At 50.7% G+C, this 21484-nt stretch overlaps 1 protein-coding gene and 1 long non-coding RNA gene across 3 annotated transcripts; one reads left to right on the top strand and one right to left on the bottom strand.

Annotated features, from left to right (window-relative positions):
* Positions 1-3747: 3747 nt before the first annotated feature.
* Positions 3748-11518, top strand: LOC308634174. The gene is made up of 2 exons (XR_014018970.1): positions 3748-7297; positions 9729-11518. It is a non-coding gene; the product is annotated as an uncharacterized lncRNA (long non-coding RNA).
* SCN2B (sodium voltage-gated channel beta subunit 2) lies at positions 11402-20233 on the bottom strand. 2 transcript variants are annotated; one of them, XM_081267770.1, is made up of 4 exons: positions 19990-20233; positions 12740-12906; positions 12242-12452; positions 11402-11602 (listed from the first exon to the last, which is right to left on the bottom strand). In XM_081267770.1, exons 1-4 carry the CDS (start codon positions 20057-20059, stop codon positions 11403-11405), a joined length of 648 nt encoding a protein of 215 aa, XP_081123896.1. In that variant the 5' UTR covers positions 20060-20233; the 3' UTR covers position 11402. The 2 variants fall into 2 exon arrangements, with proteins under 2 accessions (XP_081123896.1, XP_081123895.1); XM_081267769.1 differs by lacking the exon at positions 19990-20233 and having other exon boundaries at positions 12740-13740.
* Positions 20234-21484: the final 1251 nt, after the last annotated feature.

Raw genomic sequence — 21484 nt, 5'->3', positions numbered from 1 at the left:
ATCTTTTCATCTGTGAGGTTTGAGGGTTTCCTAAGGACTCTTCCAGCCCTAAGAACGAGTGAGCAAAATTGTCTGAGAATCTCATTTCAGTACTGATCTTCCAGGCTATCATGAACAAAAAGACAGAGAAGAAAAGATAAATTTTAACACTTTATTATCCTAATTTACATTTCCATTGGCAACTCTTGCCCCAAGCCTCCAAAACCTCAGAAGTGGACCTGGCTGTGAAGACTTAATGTGATGTCACTGCTCAAGAAGAGCTCAGCAGAACGTTAGGCACAGTGTGAACCCACAGCACGTTTGAACTCAAAGAGGTCTGTGGCCCCGAAAGGGGAAGCCATGTCCAGGACGGCAGGCCTGCCCTCTGCTTCCCCCGGAGGTCCCCACACTACATTAACCGGCGGGCATCCACGCTGCTGGCTTTATTTTTACAACAGTGTCGTGTTTCTCAGAGCAGTAGGCTGAGGTAAGAGAAGAGGTGAGCCAAGGGGAAGGAAAGTGACCCTGCCCAGAGAAGGGGGGTAGAGAAACAGAGCTCCAGAGATATCTTTAGATCCTGGTGGCTGAAAACAGTTGCCAGTTTCCTGCAGTGCCCTCTTTCCCACCTTCCCTCCTGTCTCCCTTCTCTGGTTCTTAGGGCTGGAAGGGTACTTAGGAAACCCCCAAACCTCACAGATGAAGAGATGGGCCCAGAGAGGTGGAATATGTGGCCTAAGGGCACCTAGGAAATTCCTGGTAAACCCAGGATTGGCGCCTCTACCATTATTCATTTGGTTTCCCCACTCCACGCCCCCAACTTTCTTCTAAAGAACACCAGAAAAGCTCTGCAGCTGGGCAAAGAAAAGTGATTGGGAGATGCATTAGCGGCTAGAGGATTCTTAATTTATAGAGCACTTTCCTCAAAAATTCTCAGAAACCTAGTCCATTAGCCAGGCACAGTGGCACATGTCTGTAATCCCAACGGGTCAGGAGGCTGAGATAGGAGGATTGTGAGTTCAAAGATAGCTCAGCAATGCGGGTCTCCCTCCATTTCCATGCAGTAGATGGGGTAGAGAGAGAAGTTGGGAGGGGAGGGGAGGGGGGATAGTAGGGGATAGGAAAGGTAGCAGAATACAACAATTACTAATAGGGCATTATGTAAAATTGTGGATGTGTAACCGATGTGATTCTGCAATCTGCATTTGGGGTAAAATTGGGGGTTCATAACCCACTTCAATCTAATGTATGAAATATGATATGTCAAGAGCTTTGTAATGTTGTGAACAACCAATAAAAAATTTAAAAAAAAATAAAATAAATAAATAAAAAAAAAACAAAGATAGCTCAGCAATTTAGCGGTTCCCTAAGCAACTTAGTGAGACGCTGTCTCAAATAAATAAACAAATAAATAAATAAGGGCTGGGATGTGGCTCCGTGGTTAAGCTCCCCTAGGTTCAATCCCCAGTACCAAAAAAGCAGAAATCTAGTTCGTTGATCTAGCTAAGAGGCTACTCCTAAGGATGCCAAGGGAGAGGGTGACAAAGGTCAGAAGTCCCTCTTTCCTCCTTTGGAAAACCCTTGATGAGTACTCCTGAATTGAGCCTCTCTTCACCCAGCTCAAGAGCCCCTAGTCATTGGATAGGGCAGAGGGTGAAGCACCTTGGCTCCTGCTGAAAAGTCTTCGAGACTTTGCAGGAGTGATGTGTGGAGACAGGTCCTGTGGCTGTAGCCCCTATTCCTGGGGCCTGACTCCTGGGGGTGGAGTAATGCACTCAAGTCTGGGTGGCCTGGCTCAGAAATACCTTAAAGAGCAAGTTTTCAGGGATGCAGAGGTGGATTGGGCCCTTGCCAATAATCTGCCAGAGAACTGTCTCAGGCTGGTGGGGACAGAGCCTAGATTTAAGAGGGAGGAGGTGGTTTCCTTGGGGATTCTGGTAGGGCACAGTTAGCACAACAGTCTTCTCTGAGACCAGGCAACAGAAGCAGCTGGTTGCTTCCTCCCCTGTCCTCTTGGGGGCTAGATGAGGGCAGGGCTGAAGGAGGGAGGAGAAGGAGATGGCATTGCTGTTTTCCAGGTGGGAGGCAGCTTAGAGGGGAGTCAGTGTAGGGTCAGAGGTCGGGTGGGTTTTCATGGGGGCAGAGCTCCAGCTGCCAGCCTCAGAGTTGCTGTTACACCAGAAGGCACTCACTCGGGAAGCAGGATCACTTTCTACAGGTGACCAGGGCAGGAAGATGGAAGGCCCCTTCCCCTGTCAGCTCTCAGCAAGCCACCAAGACCCCATGCAGGGAGGAACGGGAAGCAGAGAGCGTGATGAGGTCTCCAGAGCTATTTTGAGAGGAGTTCCTCCTAAGTAGCAGGAACCTGGCAGGGAACCTCCTCCCCCTCTGACTCCCCCTTTGCCCTTGCCTGCTGCCTCCCTCTCCCGCCTCCTCCCCCAGAAACCCTTGCGCTCCTGTCAGGGCATTGCAGGTAACCAGGCAGCTGGGTGGTGCTGACTAGGCTCCTGGAGCCAGAGGAAATGGCTCTGCAGAGTACTCTTCCACACCCCCACTTTGGCCTCCGATCAACACCAAGAGTCGCCCCTGCACCTCACCTACCCTCCTCTTGTAAACAGAGCCCCAGTCTCAGAACAGTGAAACAGCAGGCTCCAGATTCTCTGCATTGAATTAACTGCCTGCAAATCCTCTGCTACTCAGGTCGAGGTTGGACGGACACTACCTGGACCAATGTTGGGGATCCTCCTTCTAGCACACCTAGGTCTGTTCTCTGTCCCTCTCTACTCACCATCCCCTGCTCCAGCTCAGAGTGCCCACTGACCCCCAGCCACAGTCTCCGTTTTAGTGAGGTTGGGCAGGTGCTGAGGGGGTTAACAGGACAGCATACACCAAACCAAGCGGCAGGCACGTGGCTTAGCAGTCTAGTAAGGAACACTGCAGGGCCACTTCAGCCTCGCCCTGGCTCCCCAGAGCCCCCCTGGCATCGGGAAGTTGGTGTAAACATAGACTGTTTCTGAACCCTCCTCCCAGGGAGGCTCCTTCCTTTCCTCTCACTTAGATTAACTTTCTAGGGACTCTGGGCACAGACAGGTAGGCAGCCACCTCCTCCGTTCTCCCTTCCTCTTCTGTTTTCTGCCAGGTTCTGTCCAAACATCCTTTCAAAGGGGGATGGGGAGCCCCAGACAGATGAGCTCATTGGAAGGAAGAGAGCAGAGGGAGGAGGGAGCTGAAATATCCCAACCACAGAGATGCTCACCGGACAGTCCCAAGCTGGAGAGGGGTGTGTGCCCACTTCCAGGAGCAGGCATCTGCTTCCCTGGCTGCAGCTCAGACATAGGGTGAGTCCTGGGCATCTCTTTATTCTGGGCCACATTGGGGTGGGGTATGAAGCCCCTGGTACACAGTCTCGGTCACTCTACCCAGCAGCCTAGAGCTGTGTTTACCTCTCTGCTGTGTGGGTCACTATGTCCCCCTGCCCTGTCAATGGAGGAGGGGGCTCAGGGGGGTTGGAGGATGAAAGCATTGGAAATGTTTGTCATTCATTGCAGCCTGCTGCCCATGGAACTGCCATGTCAGCTGAATAGCCAGGTGTCCTCCTAGAACCCTAGACCTGGTTCTGCCCCTGAAATGGGCACCTGAGACAGAAGCACAAAATAGTGTGGAGTACTAGGCAGGACTGCCTGGTCCATTTGTCCCTTGTGAACATTTTAGTGTGGGAGCAGGGGGTCTTACAAAGTGTGTGGGGGGGTCTTCGAGAGGTGGAGGGAGAGAATAGGGAGAGAGGAGAACCTGAGAAGGAGGGAGGGGGAATGTAAGAGGAGTGGGGAGTCTTCCTGGGGTAAAAGGCAACTTCAGGAAGTTGGAGTGTGACTCAGGCTGAGGAGGAGGGGTAGGGACAGGGAAAGAACTGGCCAGAGGTGGAGAAGAGGATTCACAGGCTTTTAGTAAGAAGGGACAGGAGTCAGAAGCCATGAGAAGAGAAGGTGACCAGCAGAGGCCACTGCTGCTTGCACAGAGCCACGGGGTCGAGGGGCCAGGCTGCATGGGGGTGAGCTATCCGAGGCCCACTGGGAAAGCTTTGCTTCTGCTCCCAGACTCTCTTACCCTTTTGTCGAAGTCCTTGGTCATTTTGAGGTTGGTTCAATCACCCTTCCCCCACCCACCCCCAAGTCTCTGGAAGGACAGGAAGCCAGGCCACTGACCTTTCTCATGGTGTGATGTGAGGCTTTGGCCTCACATGGCCCTGTGTTTGACTCCTGCTGTTCAGTTGCTTAGCCATGTCACTTTGGTTATACTTATGCTTAATCCAGAAGAACAGAACTTCAGATTCCTCAACCTCAAAACTGAGAAAGGAATGTGTGTTTGGGAGATTGCCCCGAGGATTCGGTAAGCTAATAGACATACAACACCCAGCTCTGGGCTGGCCGGGGTACCAGCTCTCTGGCTCTTCCAAGAGTCAGTTCCAGGGGCACACATGCTACTGTGAGCATGCTGTGGGGGGGCGGTGGCAGACTGGCACAGCTGAGAGGGTTCAGGGAGGAAGTGGCAGAAAGGACTTTTATCTTTTGTATCCAGTCTTGCCTGGAAAGAGAAGGGGAATCTTTTCCATGACTGTTGGCCAAGGAAGGCAGATAAACTGGGCCTGATCTTAGGCTCCCCAAGGGCACTTTCCTACCCTCTCCCAGTCCATTTCTTACTATATATAAGGGTTTGCCAACATGTCCCATCCCCACCATTGATAGATTGGGTAAAGAAGAATTAGGTAAAGGAGTCCAAGGATACTGAGGTAGCCCGGGGGAGACCAGGACTGAGTAAGATGGTAAAGGGACAGGCATGAAGCATATTTGTCTTCAGGCAAGCAAGAGTTAATCTTGCTTCTATCATTTGTGTCCTAAAATAAGGGCTGCTGAGGGCCATTGTCAGTAATTTTGAAGGCCATCTAAAAGTATGTTCTGATATATGAATCTTCTCAATGACACCCCCGAGTTATGTTTAAATTTCTTCTGGGATGGGGATCTCATTACCTTGGACAGTCAACACTCAGCACAGCTCCGACTTACATTCGATCAATACCTGCCTCTGCAGCCAGTCCTAGTGTTTTGCCCTGGGGCAGAATGGGACAAATCTAATCCCCTAGTGTGGCCACAGTCAGGCCACTGCACTGGCAGCTCTGTCTGCTACACCCTCCCCTCCTGGCCGAACACCACCTCCCCCTTCCGCCCACTTCCCCACAGGAAGGGCTCTCAGTCTATTGTGGCAAACATTCCTCATCCCTTCGCCACCTGTTAATGGGGAATTTGTCCCAGTGGAGAAGCAGAGGCAGCTGTGGTTGGAGTAAAGGTGACTTTGCCGGAACTCTAAGGGAAAGCCCCTCCCATGGAATCCCAAGTAGTCAGGCTAAGTGTCCAGTGTCCACTTGCTCCCCTTTGCCAGCACCTCTTGGACTTTCAAGGTCATTACTGCCAGAGAAAGGGAAAAGCTGGCAAGGCATGGTAATCCCAGCAGCTCAGGAGGCTGAGACAAGAGGATCGTGAGTTCAAAGCCAGCCTCAGCAAATTAGCAAGGCCCTGTATCTAAATAAAATTTTTAAAAGGACTGGGGATGTGGCTCAGTGGTAAAGCACCCCTGGGCTCAACCTCTGGTACCAAAAAGAAAGAAAGAAAAGGAAAAGCTGCATCCTCAGGCAGCCTACCCTCTCACCTCCAATTCATTTATCCTCCCACTCCCTATTCATCTCCACCACCTCCACCCCGACAGTTCCCCCCACTTTTCTAACCAGAGGTCCCCTCGGTCCTGCAGGAGATTGGAGTCCTAAGCCAGACCCCATTGACTTCCCCACCAGATCTATGGACCATGTTAGGATACCAGGATATGGGTCTCAGCTGGGAGTCCTTACCCCTGACCTTCCAGGGCTCTAATCCACTAGGTAGCCAGAGCCTCTCCTGAGAGGTAATTGGCACTCTACACATCAGCAGGGCTTCAGGGAGAGAGCCTATAGGAAGGGTGGAGGACAAGCCACCTGGTGTCTCTGAGAAGCATGAGTGAGTGCATCTTCTAGATCAGGCCAGCAGGGGAGGGGCTGGGCAGGACCCTGGACTTCATGTGGCTGTGTTGTGCCAAGTACTAGGCTCAGCCCTAAGTGTAGGCTGTGGAAGAACAGCAGATTGGGAGCCTGCTGCAAGATCACAATTTTGTGCTGAATGCAGATGTGGCCTTAAACAAATATGGCTCTCAGTTTTCCCTTGAGGATTGCAAGGGGTGCCTGGGGTATTTCCTGGGGTCCTCTCCTCTCTGATGTTATAAATATCTATTTTCTTTCTCCATTCTTTTCCTTCCAGATTCCTATCCCACTCTGGCTATCCATTAGGATGATGAAGGAGTGGGGATTAGACCTCCTTCTTAAGTCAGGGACACAGGAAGCAGGTGACCAACTCTGAGCACCTGGGTGGGAGCTAGTCCTTCCCCAACAAGGCAGCTCACACTGCAATGAAAACTATGTAGTTATCCCAGTGGCTCAGGAAGCTGAGGCAGGAGGACCACAAGTTCAAAGCCAGCCTCAGAACTAAGTGAGGCCCTACGCAACTTCATAAGACCCTGACTCAAAAAATAAAAAATAACCATTGAGCTGGGAATGTGCTCAATGGGTAAATGGTTCAGTCCCTGGTATCAAAAAGAAAAGAAAAATAAGGAAAACTATGGAGCTCAGTGGTGGAGCACGTGTCTAGCATTCACGAGTCCCTAGGCTTGAACCCTAGCACTGCACAAAAACAAAATCCAAAACAAAACCACCTCACCCAGCCCCAAGCAGACCAAAGAACATCATTTTAGGAGAGGTGTCTGAGCCAAATCCAACTCACAGAAGCCAGGCTCAGCCCAGGTTCTCCAAGTGTTCTTGGAGAAAAGCCCAATGAGTAAATTGCTGTCGGCCTGGCTGAATGTTGGGGACCTGTGTCTACCCAAGAAGGAACCAGAGACTCCCTCCCTGGCACCTCCTCTGCTATGTTTATGTCTCTTGATTCCATTTCCCTACCTGTTAGGTAGAGAAGCACTCTCCCTGACCTTCCACCCTTGGAAGGACTTGAGGTTCCAGAGAACAGAATCCTCCCACAGCCTGGTGCTTTGGTTCTGTTGGGCACCAGCCACTTTTGTTTGATGCTGCCACCTCCTTTCTGTCATCTTGCTGAGGGAGCAACTGTAGTGATTTCAGGTGTTACAGCTACCAGTGCTGAGAGCCTACTGGAGTATTCCTCACCACTAACCACTGGGTTACCATGGTCTCTGGGTCACCAGGGAGCAGACAGAAATGGAAGACAAGAGAAAAGTAGGTATTTCCTTGCTGTTTAGTAAGTTGAAGCTTTTCTTATCTATCAAGGTGTGTGTGTGTGTGTGTGTAATGGAGAGAGAAAGGTCTTGAACTTCTTAAGGCTGACTCAGCACTATGTAAATAGGGTAGAGCTGTGCATATGGAGATGGAACAGGAGCAACCTGACTCTTCCCATCAGCCACCCTCCTGGTGAAGTTGCATGAGGGCACACTCTGACCAGCTGTCATCTATTTTTCCAGAATCCAGAGCAGGCACAAGAGCTGTCTGCCTGGTCAGACACTGTTGAGAAAGAGGGAGCAGAAAGGATGGCCCATCTGTCCATGGAAAGAACAGGCAACATCCATGGTGCGTTTAAGGATTGTAGCAGCTCAGCCACCCTATCCCAGGGTAGTTCCCAGGGTGGGCAGAGTCCTCCAGGATTCTGGAAAGTCAAAGGGCTGAAACATCTATAGACAACTGGGGAGTAGATGGACATCCTTGTGAGGCAAAAGCTTTGAGTTCCACAGATGCAGATCTGGCAGCATCAATGAGATGGCCAGGGAAAGTACACCAGGCTCCCCATCAGGTTCCCCACCAGGCGCCTGGCAAAGGCTCAACCTACCCAACTCTGCACCCCTGAAAAAAAGCTATACTCAAGAGATGTTCAGGGGAGACAGTGTGTTTATTGTAGCCAACAGATCCAAGCAATCAGTCAAACTGCCAAAGAAACTCAGTCTGCTCCCAGAAGCAGAAACATCCCTGCAGTTGGGTCCCAGAGGACTGTTTAGACTTCTCTTCCCTCCCAACCACCACGCAGCTCGCAGCACGTAAACCCTAGAGGTGCATAAGTACTACTTATGCAGCCAGGTTTTCCCCTCCAAGTGCACAAAAAGCAATAAGAACATTCCATAATTTGCCTTTGGTGAATCAACTCAAAACATTGAGAAGTGATTACACCCTCTCCCCACAATGTAAGTTTGGGGGTGGGTGTCGTGAGATGTTTTATATTAGTATATATAATATATCTATACCTATACAGAGAGGCTATGTACAAATGCATCAGCAAGCTTCAGTAAAGGAAGACATCAGCAAGAGGCACAACAAGGGACACAGGCTGTCTTTCCTTAAGACACAAGTAGGAAGGAAGATTTCTTGATTCAATCACCCGTTCCAATTTCCTATGGCCTGGGACTACCTTTTTGGACCTGACCAGTATTTCCAATTATGAATCTGCTTAACCTAACCTTGTCAATATTTACCAGCCCAACTCCTCCAAGGAGACTCACAGAGAGAAATGTGGATCAAATCAACTTCTCCTTCTTATCAATTGGGAATAACTGTGATGAGTCCATAGCTAGAGGGGCAGATAGCTATTTCCAAAGCCAGTTCCAAGGCACCTCAAGGCATTTCAGTCCTGAAAAATTGTGCTTTGTTCTTACAAGCTAAATCCCATGAGTTAGCCAGCCCGTCTCTTTGCAGTGGCCCTTAATTAGGAGGGAGAGACAGAGGGGGGGAGGTGTGAGAGAGCAGGAGAGGCAGGGGCAGCTGAGAAGCCAGCAGACTGAAACCAGCACAGTGCAGTGGTGGGAACATGCAGCCAGAAGTGGAGCTAGTGTACTGCAGGGAGAGGACCAGCTCGCTGGCCTAACCTAGGAAGCAGGGCAGAGTTTCAGCTGCTGTGGAAACATCTCACCGGTTCCCCACCTCGACTCACAGAAGCCCCAGTTTGCTCCCAACCTCACTGCCTGGGGGAGGCAGCTCAGAGACCCCCAGAGGAAAGTCTAAGAGCATATGAGGGCCAGTTCCTGGGACAGAGCTGGCTCCTGACCCAGCCCCACCTGCTTGGGCCCCTGGGCCTACGGACAGGCATTGCTTTCCCTGGGTCCCACACTGTCAGGAAAAAGAAGGAAAAGATCCCGGGAGTCTTGGGCTTTTTAAAGGAGAGTTAGGACTTTTTTAATGAACCTAAGGAATCTTGCAAACAATCTGCCTAAATGTTATGAGTCCTGGAAAAAGAAAAGTTCCCAGCATTGGAGCAGATCCTCATATCCTGGGACAAGGGGACATGTACTAGACAACCCAAAGATTATATCTGCAAGCTGCAGAAGTATATCCCACCACCCTTGGTCTCAGTTGGCTGAGGTGCCCACCACCCTTTCCATTCCCAGCTGGGTGGCTTGAAGGATGGGCGGCATCACCTGCTCCAGGCATCCTGGTGGTGTGGCTCCCCGCCCCCATTGGCAGTGTGTTGATTGGCAGTTAGGTACTGAGCTAATGAATTGAGAATTTCCAGAAGGGCTGGACTCACCCAGGAGTTCTCTGGCTATTTACCTGTCCCTCGTCCTGTGCCCACTCTCCCTGGCCTCTGTACTCTTGTCTCAGCTCTACCTTCCCTCTTCCCTTCCCAAGGCCCAGATTCTCAAGTCCCTTCCTTCTCCCCTAACTCTAGTTCTAGAAGAAGTGGCTACAGAGGTGGAAGTAGATGCACCAAAAAATTAATGTTGGTCCTACAGTGCTGACCTGGCAGTCCCCAACTCTGTTATGGCTTTGTATGTGCCCCTGGCACCCCACATGGTGCCTGGCACAGAGCAGATGCTTAATAAATGGTTGTTGAAGTGAATTAAGCTGAATCTCCCATATGCTATTTCCCTCTCCCCAAATGGACCATCTCATGGGCAGAGGCAGGGATTGGTCCCTGAGACTGTCATGATGCCATCTCCACCCCCTTTCCCCAGACTCATTCCCTGCCCTGGACACCTAACTCCCTGAGCAGGTCGGGCTGAGCTTCTGGGAGAGGAGAAGGACGAATGCCCCCACCCCCTACCAGGCCCCAGAAGCTCCACCTCCAGGAAAACTATGGCTCTGTGGACTCAAACTGGAAACCAAGGAGCCAGAGAAGGGGGCAGGACCCTCAGTTTCTGTCACCTGAAACCTCAGTTTCCCCATTCGAGGGATTTAGTTAGTTGACCTCTGAGGGTCTTTCAAAGTCATATTCTCTGAGTCAGCAGTTTCTGTGCCTGGCTTACTTCCTCTCTGCAGGCCCAAACCATTCCACTGTAAGGTGAGTAAATGGCAGTGAAAGTTGGCTTCCCACTAATGCTACTTTCTTTCCCACAAAAGGAGCTGCTGGGGCTGCAGGAACAGGGCTCCAGATGGACCAGGCAGGCCACAGGGCTCTATGGCTCCATGGCCTCCTCTCACACGTCCCTCCAGCCTTCCCTTCCTTCCTCTTGCCAAAAGCTAGATGGAAACCCTATTGGGGACAACCCTGAAGCAAGCTGCCCTCCTACAGATACCTTCTCCTTGTATCTGAGCCTCGGCCACTCCTGGCTCAGGAGAGGACAGTGGCCCTGTTGGAGCAGGCACTCTGCTGCCAACCTCATTCACAATGGAACCCCACCTCTCAGTCCCTCAGCCAAGGATGGTGGTCCCTAGGGTGGCGCACAGCCCTTCCTGGAGCTGCTTTTCCAGTACTATCCTCACCCACATCCCCAAGGGATCAGTAGCCAACCACACACCCCAGTGCCTCCTGGGGGAGCAGCTAGTGATGGAAACCAGGGCCAGCACGAGCTCCCTGGGCCAAGGCTGAGTCCAGGTTTGTCCAGCCCTGCTTTCCTTCAGAAATGCACAATCATCCCTGTCACATGATCCCTCACACAACGACAGGACTCCATCCTCACCCCCAGCCTGACGGGTTGCTCTGGGCTTGAGCAGCCGAGCAGCACAGAAAGGCCACAGCCCAAGCCTTCTCAAGAAGGCTGCTCAACACAGGAGCCATTGCCAGACCAGGCCCCGGCTGTACCACCACTGCCCACCTCCCCCATCCTCTGTGGGACCGCACAGGCCTCCTGCCTCCTCGCAGAGACTGGCAGGTTGGAGCCCCTTCTGTCCTCTCCCCAGGGCCCACACATCCCAGACGCCACGGCAGGTTCTCAGATGGAAGAGAGGTGGGTCACCCCTGGTGCAGGGTGGTGGGGTACGAAGTGAGGGGTTCAGGAGGCCCCAGGTCAACCCTGGGGTCCTGCTCAAGAAAAGCACACCAAGAGGGCAGGCAGGGTCACGCTGTACAGGGCAGAGGTGGGAGGAGACAGGACGCGGGGAGGGGCTGCAGGGCGGCTGCCCTTTACTTGGCGCCATCATCCGCGTTGCCCTCGCCATCCGTCTTGCCATCCTCCTCGGTCTTCAGGTCATCCGTGCTGAGTTTCTGCTCCTTTTTCCTCCTCACGCACTTGACCACCATCAGCACTAAGATGACCACAGCCAGGAACCCCCCTACGGAGGCCCCCACGATCACCGCGACCGTGGAGTCCCGCTCCGGAGGCTCTGGGGGGGGGGGAGAGAGTTTCACTCAGCTGGGGCTGGAAAGGGGGCCCCTGGCCAGCCCAGGTCTCCTCGCTTGTGTGTGCTGTGGGGGGTCCCGACTTGACTCCCTGCACAGGAATTGAGTCCAAGCCAAAAATCAATCGGGGCAACTGACCTCCAAGAACCACACCAAATCCCAGCTCACCAAAAAGCCCCCTGAGGAGGCAGCTCTTATCTACCAGTGAGGACTTTGAGATCAGACTGACCCAAAATTGAGTCCTAAATATATGCCTTATGAATTGTATAACCTTAGGTTAACTTACCCTTTCTCACCCTGGTGTCCTCATCTGTAAAATGGGGGTAATAATAGTCCCTCCCCCAGGAGGTTTTCAGGAGGATAAATGAGATAAAGCATAAATCAAAGTGTGTTCAGCCGGGTGGTTGGAATACATTTGGTGCTCAATAACCCAAAAATGTCAGGATCATTAAGGTGGTAATCACAGTCCACACCATTCTAGGGACTGTCTTGACATCCGTTCCCTTGGGAACCAGAAGAAGAAAACAGATGGCTCATCCCCTGCAAGGCCTCCCCATGGTGCCCTGAGCTACTACTACAGAGAAAGGTCAGGGACCCCCACAGCAGCCTGGCTCCCCTCTCACCTTCCAAGAGGACCTGCAGCTGGATTCTGCCATGGCCGCGGTGGCGGTCAGGTGGGTTCGTGACGTAGCAGTTGTAGAAGCCCTCGTCCTCAAGTTGCACATTTTTCAGCGTCACTGACACATCGTACTTGCTGGGGTTCCCCGAGAACTCCACACGGTCTCGGAACCTCTCTAGCTTCAGGTTAATGATCTTCATGCGGAACTGGAGGAACTGGGGAGTGGGACAGGGGACAGGAGGGGTGGCTGCACAAGCAAGGAATTACGAGGACAGTGAGAAGTGCCCTCCACCCATGCACCCTTTCACCGAGATGGAGAGACAGTTACCCCCAGAAAGGCCACGCAGGTGTGGTGACATGCCTCCTGTCAAAGCCCTGAGCAGCAGACAGCCCACCCAGGTCCTCTGGGTCCAGTACACCTGCAAGGGCAGGTGGTAGGAAAGGCAGGCTTCATGCCGAAAGGCTCCTGCTTCCCCCACCTCTGTCCACCCCGGAAACTCACCATCTCCTCCGAGCAGTTGTTACACTCCTGGTAGGTCCAGTTCAGGGAGAACTGTTTGTGGTTCACGGTGTAGCAGGAGTTGAAGGTGCAGGACAGGCGGGCATCAGATCCATTGAGAATATTCAGGACGGTAGGGACTGTGACTTCCATGCTCTGCCCTGGTGGCACTGAAGAAAAAGCCACAGGCTGATGAGGATTCTGGCTGAGAGGGCCATGGGGGACGTGGAAGAGGTAAGGTAACCCTGCCGTCTGCCCCAGTCTGTTTGGTGCCATTTGCCAGCTGAACAAGGGACTTCACTGTGCTTGCCTCAACTTCCCCCTTCTTCTTCACCCCTTTAACCATCTTTGTGGGCCAAAACCCTTTCAGCTAAGGCTGCAGTGACCCCATGGGCCAGGAGGATGCATGGAGATTCAGAAGGCACTGCTTGCTGTCCTTGCCCAGGACAGGGTGACACAGCATCCCAGCCCAGCCCGGCCACATCATCTTCCCTAGGTCGACAGGCAGACAAGAGAGCGGATGAGCAGTGGGAGGGGAGGGTGCCCCAGAAGAAGAGGCACCATTCCAAGGACCTGCTGATGGTATGGGGATGAAACCAAGCCTGGCCACATCACAGTGAAGAGCTGTGAGAGGCTGACAGGTGGCAGGGTGAGAACCACAGGTTCCGCGCGGTCCTATAAGAGGCACCAGGCTTGGGCCAGGAGACTGGGAGTTGGGGTATCACAGCTGAGAAAAGTCCTTCCCACACAAGCATTCTAAGCATGGCAGTCTAGCGGAGGCAAGTGAGGAGCATAGGACGTGACAGTTAAGGAGACTCCTGCTTTCAGGGTCACAGAAATACCTCCATAAAAGCTGTGCCCCAGACACGATGCCTCCCCTGAGTCCTGGCCTTAACTGCCAATACTGCCCAAACCTCATCCCAAATGAGTAACCGAAGATTAACAGGGCTGGAGATGTAGCTCAGTGGCAGAGTGCTTGCCTAGTGAGGCCCTGGGTTTCGCTCCCAACATCGCCAAAAAGAATAATAACAGTAATGTGAAGCATCAGTCATTCACTCATTTATCAGATATTTTTAATTTTTTAAATTTTATTTTTTTTTACTCATTCATTTTTGGTACTGGGGATTGAACCTAGGGGTGCTTAATCACTGAGCCACATCCCAGCCCTTTTTTGTATTTTATTTAGAGACAGGGTCTCACTGAGTTGCTTAGGGCCTTGCTAAGTTGCTGAGGCTGGTTTGGAACTTGCGATCCTCCTGCCTCAGCCTCCTGAGCCACAGGGATTACAGGTGTGCACCATCATGTCCATCTTATTAGATATTTATAAATCATTTGCTATGTGCCAGGCACTTAGTCTAGGCCCTGGGGATTGCCGTGGGACAGAGTCACTACATCGTGGAGCTTGTATTCTGGTGAGGGGGACAGTCAGTCACAAGGAAAAGAATCTGGATGAGACTGTCTGGAGTGCTCCTTGGCCGGAGCCTTAAGGAGTAAACTGATGGGCCAGGAGCTGTTTCATTCAGAGGGCTCCCTATGCTGTGACCTGAGAAGCAGCCCTCCAGGCAGGGCCTAACTCAAGTGAGGAAGTGAACCTCTTGATGTCTTGAGGGAATGGAGTTCTGAGGCACAGGGAATGTCAAGGGCAAAGTCTCTGTGGCTGGAATGATCTTCACACATCTGAGGCAGACCAAGCAGAGTGACCAAGGGAGTGAATGGCAAGACCTGAGGTCAGGGAGTGAGGTAGGGACCAGGCCACAAAGAGCCAGAGCACAGAGTTGGGCATCTTCTAAAAGTAATAGGAAGACATTAAAGAGCTTGAGGGGGAGAAGGAGAGAGCTGAGGGCACTGTAAGAATTATAGAAGTAATTTGGTGATGGACAAGGGGACCCGATTAAACTTGGTCTGCTCCCAGTTCAGACCTCCATCAGCTGCAGAATGCAGGAAGCCCCTCACCTCTCTAACCTTCCTCTTCCTCCTCAGTTATGATAATTAAAATAAGCCCCAAGTATTCAGCTAATAGTGGCTTTTATTATCCTAGATTTTCCTTAGTTCTGTGGCAGGAATAGCAAGGGCTTCAGAGATGGAGCAGCAGGGAGCCTTGAGGCCTGAGAGTACATTGGAGACTGACCCCTCAAGCCAGTCCCTTGGAATTCCCCCAGATCTGGCAAAAGACTCAGACTGCAAAGCTTCCAGTTTTCAGGTTTGTTGTACAAAGCTACTGAGCCCCACCCTGGAGGCAGCAGCCCCTATCAGAGCTCAGCCGCCATCCTTCCGCTCAACCCATCCACATGGGTGAGGGACAAGGGCAAGCCACAGGACTTCGGGATAGGAAAGGCCCTGAACTGCCGGTCCTGGGGGTCTCCACCAAGACCTGAATGGGGGATAGCCTCTCAAACCTCACCTGAAGGGCCAAGGACTCCAGATGTGCATTTAAGTGCTCATGAGGGGAGTACCAACTAGAGGGGCTGAACAGGCCCCAATCAGGAGGAGAAAAGCCCAGTTCCCAACTCCTTCACTTTCATAGCCATTTTGAATGGATGTGCCAGGCAAGTGTGCGGGAGATATCAACACCACCCCCACTCTGCAGAGCCTGAGAAATCTGAGGGAAGGAGCCGATGGCAGCTTGTCCTGAGTTCACCTTCTGTCCCAGGAATGCCCTGTTTCTCTAGCCCCTTCCCTTGGAAGGGCTGCCACTTCCCAGGGTCCACACCAAAAAAAGAAAATGCTTTGTTAAGCCTGGCTGGCCCTGTGGGTCCCACCCTCCTTGTTCCTCTGCCTCACCCCAGCAGCCCCAGGCAACATGCAAACTTGAACCCCACTGGACAACTCCCCACTCCCGAGGGAGCCTGCACTCTGCTGCGGGAGAGGGCAGAGCTGTCAGGAGAGACGCCTTTCCTGGCTAACAGCAGGGGACAGAGAGAGGTGCATTGCGGGCTCCCTGCTCCACCCTCCCTGCGCCAGGAGGAAACAGGCAAGGGGCAGTGCCCTCTAGCGGTCATAGGGGTCAAACACCAAGTCCCATCTACAGAGAGAGAGAAGGTGGGTGGGAGTCACCAAATCAAAGGAATCCAGAGCTGGGGGAATCTCTCGGGGCTTGGAGATCTAACACCATGGTTTTACCTGTGATTAAAAAAAAAAAAAAGGATCACAAAAGAGACACAGAGAACAGGGTCAATGGAGGCCAGAATCACAGTTCCTGAATGCTCCTCCAAGATGCTGCCTGAGGCCTCACCAGAACCATACCAGGCTCTGAAGTTTTGGGGGCTGGGCCTCCCCCCACCAGTCTAAGACCTATTATAGATCGGGAAACTATTGCTGGAGATCTGGGCTGTGAGCAAAATCCGGGTCTCAGGATTAATTCTGCTGCTTTAGGGAAGTGGCTCATCTAGACCCACAGAGAGGCTTTTATAATAAACACGGACACCAAAAAAGTGCCTCGGTACTCAGTGATGGTTTAGCACTGTGTGAATATCACCTGTCATCACCCCACTTTCCAGATGAGGAAAAGGAGCACAAAGAAGTTAAGTGAATAGTCCAAGTTCACAGCTATAAATGACTAAGTTAAAATTTCAGGTTTTACGGCCTGGCTCCAGTGCTGAGGGTCCAAGCAGAAGGGGATGTGATTGTCATTCCAGGTTGTCTGATGGCTACTTGGTAGGTCCAGCCCCAGCTCCAGGCAGCTTCACCAGAAGGGTGTTTAAAGCAACCTCCCTGCAAGAGGAGCTCACAGTCTTCCTATGGTCCCCCTTGGGGACAGGTCTGAGGCCTGGGTCTCCTGATCTCCAAACGACATAAAGGAAATTCTGATCAGCAGGATACAGTAAGGATGTGGCTTTTGCTCTTAGCTCCAAAACATCCCAGTGATGGGCACACCCTTTCCAAAGTATATCTGACCCCCACAGGCCACTTATCATCCACTATTCTAACTGGCCTATCTTGCTGACACCCTGAAAAATTTGTCATCTGCCAAACACTATCTATTGCAGAGACTAAAAGTGAATTTTCTTCACTCCTCTTTCCCATCCTGTAACAACCTAAGATGTAGGTTTATTTTAGTCTCAGGTTTCCAAAAAAAAAAAAAGAAAGAGTAAGCAAGAAATTGCCTCCTGGGCAGCCCCTGCCTCCCGGGTGGGTGTGATGTCCAGCCCCACCTCCTCACCATTCAGACCCTCCAACCCAGCTCTCCCCTCCCAGCCCTGTCCATTTCCACACAGCCAGGATCAACCTGTCCTCATCCTCCCTCACTTCCAAACCTCCCATGGCTCCCTGCTGCTTTCAGGGACTGAGTCCAGGCTCCTGTGCTCGTAGTTTCCAAGCCCTTTGCCATCTGGGACCAACCTACATCCCAACCTCTTCTGCCAGCCTCCGTCCTTCCATGTATCTTTGACTACAGTGACCCTGGAGTTCTGACTTTTCCTGAGACTACCACCTTATTTTCCTCCTCCAGGCCCTAGCTCATGTTCTTGCTTCAGGTTGGGAAGCTCTTTCACCCTCTCTCTGGGGCTCGCCTATGCATCCCTCAGAGTGACAGCTTCCCCAGTGTTCTTGTCCTCCCCCCGTCAGGCCTGTTCCTATCTCTTCCCCACAACTGGGAGGCAGAATGGCACAGTGGCCAAGACCAGGGCTCCAGTGCTCCTGTCTGATCTTAGGCAACATGGTTAACCTTCCAGGGCCTGTTTCCTCATCAGTGATATAGGGACCATCTGTACAATAGGGCCTGCCTCCTGGGACCATTTTGAGGATTAAGTGACCTCCCCCTTGAATAAAGCTCAGTACAGTGCCTGGCTCACAGCCCTTGACGAAAGGTAGCTGCTTTAATACCATTATTGCTGATATTATAGAACATACAATTTTGCATGGCTGTTATTTGTTTATGTGCCTATGACCCTTCAGAAGCTCTGGGGAACTGATTCTTGTTCACCTTAGTATCCTGGACACCCAGAACAGCAGGCACTCAATAAAACTCTGTCGATAAAAAAAGAGGACTTTTTCTCCTCCACATCTGGGTCCCAGATGCCAGTAGCAGATACATGCAGTAAGCTTGAGTGAAGACCACGTTCTACTTTATGAGCCTCCCCTAACACAGCCCAGACGTCAGAAATCAGGCCAGTGACTGCAGACTCAAGGATCTTGAGAAGAACTCTAAGGAAGAATGTTTTGAGCTAAAAAACCACCCTCCTGTGCTTCTGTGTGGGTACCAGTTGCCCAGTCTGCCCTCCTCTTCACCAGCTCTACAGTCATCCCTCCAAGCCCCACCCTGATACAGTCCCCTCATCAACATTCGTGGCATCCCTCCATCCTGCTGATCCATGCTACTACAATCACCAGTTCTGTTGTTCCCAGAGCCCTCAGCCTTGGAGGTCAGGGGCATGCCTCATCGAAGGTCCAGCCAAGTTCAAGTTCAAAGTCTTTATTCCTATTCACTCAGGACTGTTGAAGCTTTAGCTTCCTTGTGACCCTTCACAACTTCCTCCCCATCTCTTCATCCCAGAGTCCACCTTCCCCTAAGCCAGGGTTCCTTGTCCTGATCACTGAACACTTACTTTCTTCGCTGAGGTATAGTTCTACATTGGCTGCCTTTCCCTGAAAGGAAGCTCCCCCTAACTCCTGAGGAAAGGTGCCTCTCCTCCAGCTCTGGCTCTTCAAATGCAGGTTATTTCCCCAAATCCCCCCTTTAGTCTGCACTTGAGATTCTGCCATCACAGTTTGTACTGCAGTACCATTTCTTGAACATTGGGGGCAGTCGAACCCAACGTTTAAGATGATGTACTGAAGTCAGACTACAGGAGAGTTCAAATCTCAGTTCCCCTTTGGGGGCCAGTTACTTCACTTCTCTGTGCCCATTTCCTCCCCTGTAGCATGAGTATAATAATCATATCTACCTCATACAACTGCTGTGAGAATTAAATAAGATACACTGTTTCTGGGCTCATAAAAAGGGCTTAAAAGGTTAGCCATTATTGAGGCCCTGCTATGTGCCAGATCCTTAAATCAGCAGAGGGACCCTCCAGTTAACCCACGAGAAAACTGCAACTCAAAGGGATTGAGTAACTTGTCCATGTCGTTAAATAAACAATTACGTTGGCTTCAAACCTGGGTCCAATTCTAAGCTTATTAACAACGTAACTGTACTGTTGTTAATGTGCCAAATAATTCAACAAAGCTAATAGGCCTTATATACAGTCCTACCAGGGGCACTGAATGTCTCTGCTTAGCATTCCTGCCCAATATCATGGTACAAAGAGAGAGAGGGAGAGAGGGAGAGAGAAACTTGGTGATGAGGAACATTCCTACCGACAATTCTTGAACTTGACTCTGATGCTGCACCAGCAATGAGTAAGTTTAGGAGCAAGAATGAAACTATCTACAAGGCAGGTTGACAGCTAACTTTCTAGCCCACCTGCTCACCAGGAAGTCTATGAGTGGTTCAAAATGAAATCGACATTCGGGACCAATTTGACAGGGCAGTCCATGAGACTGCTGGACAGTTCCAAGCCTGGTTTCAAAGGGCCACACCCTTGCTTAGCTCATGGGTTCCATTTATCTCTCTTTCTCTTTTTCTGAATCTCTTCACCTGACCCCTCCTCATTCCATCTGGCCAAAACCAAAGGTGCCTTCTCCATCATCCCCTAGTGCCTGCTTGAGCGGTTCTCCCAATCCAGAGATCATTCCTCAAGCCTGCTTCCCACCTACTCCCACACACATTCCAACGAATCAGTGGGGCAGATTTTCCGGGGAACCAGACCCAGACTCAACTTTCCACTCCTCACTCTCCCTCACAGTCTCCCCTATATCCTAAGTCCACCAGATTTCAAAAATCAAGGTTCACGAAAGAAATCTTAAAAGAAGCCATAAGTGCCAGGACCCCATATTTCCAGCAGCTTTAAAAAGATAAAAATTTAAACAACAACCACAAAAAATCTTCCAAGAGACTCTGCAGATCAGCCTACCGGCTGCCCCACCCCCACATCGGTCCACTTCAGGGAAATTAAAAAAAAAAAAAAAAATCACCTCCCTTGATCATTTTCATCCCTGAGCAACACTCAGATACCCTGACCCAACATTTCTGTGACCAAGTTGTCCCAGCATTGTGCAGTCCCAGCAACGTCCCCCCCAAGTCCCCAGCACCTTCTTTCCCAAGGACACAGAGGGAAGCGCTAACAATGTCTGCCTTCCTGCCCCCGCCCCCTCCTCCTCCAGCTGCAGCTGCACTTCTGAACCCTCGGGAGCATGCAGATGTGGGTCTAACTTACCCAAAGTGAAAAAGAGACTGAGCCCCGTGAGACTGAAGGCAGGGCGAGGTAGCCAGGCATCCCTGTGCATTTTCAGAGACTGAGATGTCAGGCGGGTGGGCTATGGGAGAGGGTGATTTGAGGGACCAAGGACTACAGGGGAGGAATGGTTAGATGCTAAAAAAGAAAATGCACGGATGTACTTCAAAGACATATACAACATTAAGGAAGCTTTATTTCCATCTCTCTAATATGGCCGACTTGTATGTTGCTGCTAAAAAGAGAGAGAGGGGGAGTGTGTAAGGGAGAGAGAGAAAAAGGGGGATGGAGTAAATATTGTGGTTGGTGGATTTCAAAGAGCAGGTGGGAGGGCATAAAAAAGTCTTTCTGGAAAGAACAAAGTTCCCAGAAAGTTTTACCTTTCAAACAAGAACTAAAGCAAATCCTGCCTTTCTGCTTCTCTTGGAGTGCTTTTTAAATTTGAAAACTGTTAGAGGAATACATTTATTTCAAAGCTTCTGTAAGGAGGGAGCTCTTTTCATCATTTAATCCCCCCCCCCAAAAAAAAAAGACCAAAAAAGGAAATGCTTATTTCTATGTTGTTTGGGAAGGGTTCAGGGAAGTGAGCTGAAGAGACTTTTCAGGAAGTAATGACTTCCCCGTTGTTCTGGCATTTCCACGGAAAACAGAACATGCAAAAGGAGGCTGGTGCAAAAACACCTAAGAGACCCTATAGTCAGAAGGAGCCCGAATGCTTGGGGACCCTGAGGCAAACAAATCAACAGGAAGAAGACATTTTTGAGACAATGTAAAAAATGAAAATATGGACTGAGTATTAGATACCCAAAATGAATAATTCTTTATTTTGGGAGATGGGATAAAAAGTACTGTGGTTACGTTCTTTAGTATCTTGGTTAAAGATACACATTGGAGTGCTGATAGGAGAAATGATATGACTAGAATTTGTTTTAAAATATTCCAGGGGTTAAAAAAAAAAAGGGTGGAAGAAGTAGGGGGTCAACAGAGTAGACAAGGCTGATGATGGTCCAGACAGACTGGAGACCAGTGTGAGGTGTTCATTAAACAGTTCTCTCTTCTGTTATGGAGGTTTGAAACTTTTTTCTTTTAAAGAAGGAGAAAAAAATAGGCTAAGGACACAAGTAGGTGAACTTAGAGGCAAAGTAGCAAGGTATCCCTAGGGAACATGGTCAAGTAGAATACAGAGCCTCATAGGCAATCCCAAGCATTTGTAAAGGACCAATTATGTGCCAAAGAGGATCGAGGAATATGAATTTCTAAAAGGATATGAACTCTGTGCCAAGTACGTGATATGTGATAGCTCAACTTGATCTTTACTCTAGGAGAGGTGTTTTCTTTCTTTCTTTTTTAAATCGCAAATCAGGAAACAGAGGCTGCTGTGGCTTAACCTACTCCAGTTTACACATGGTAGTTAAGGGCCAGGATTCAAACTCAGATCTTTGTGAAGCACTGAGCCCTCCCATGTCTAGATTGCTTA

This window comes from Spermophilus citellus, assembly GCF_964194105.1.
Source record: "Spermophilus citellus genome assembly, chromosome: 2".
Classification (NCBI taxonomy): Eukaryota; Metazoa; Chordata; class Mammalia; order Rodentia; family Sciuridae; genus Spermophilus; species Spermophilus citellus.
This window is presented reverse-complemented; position numbering and strand designations above follow the sequence as displayed.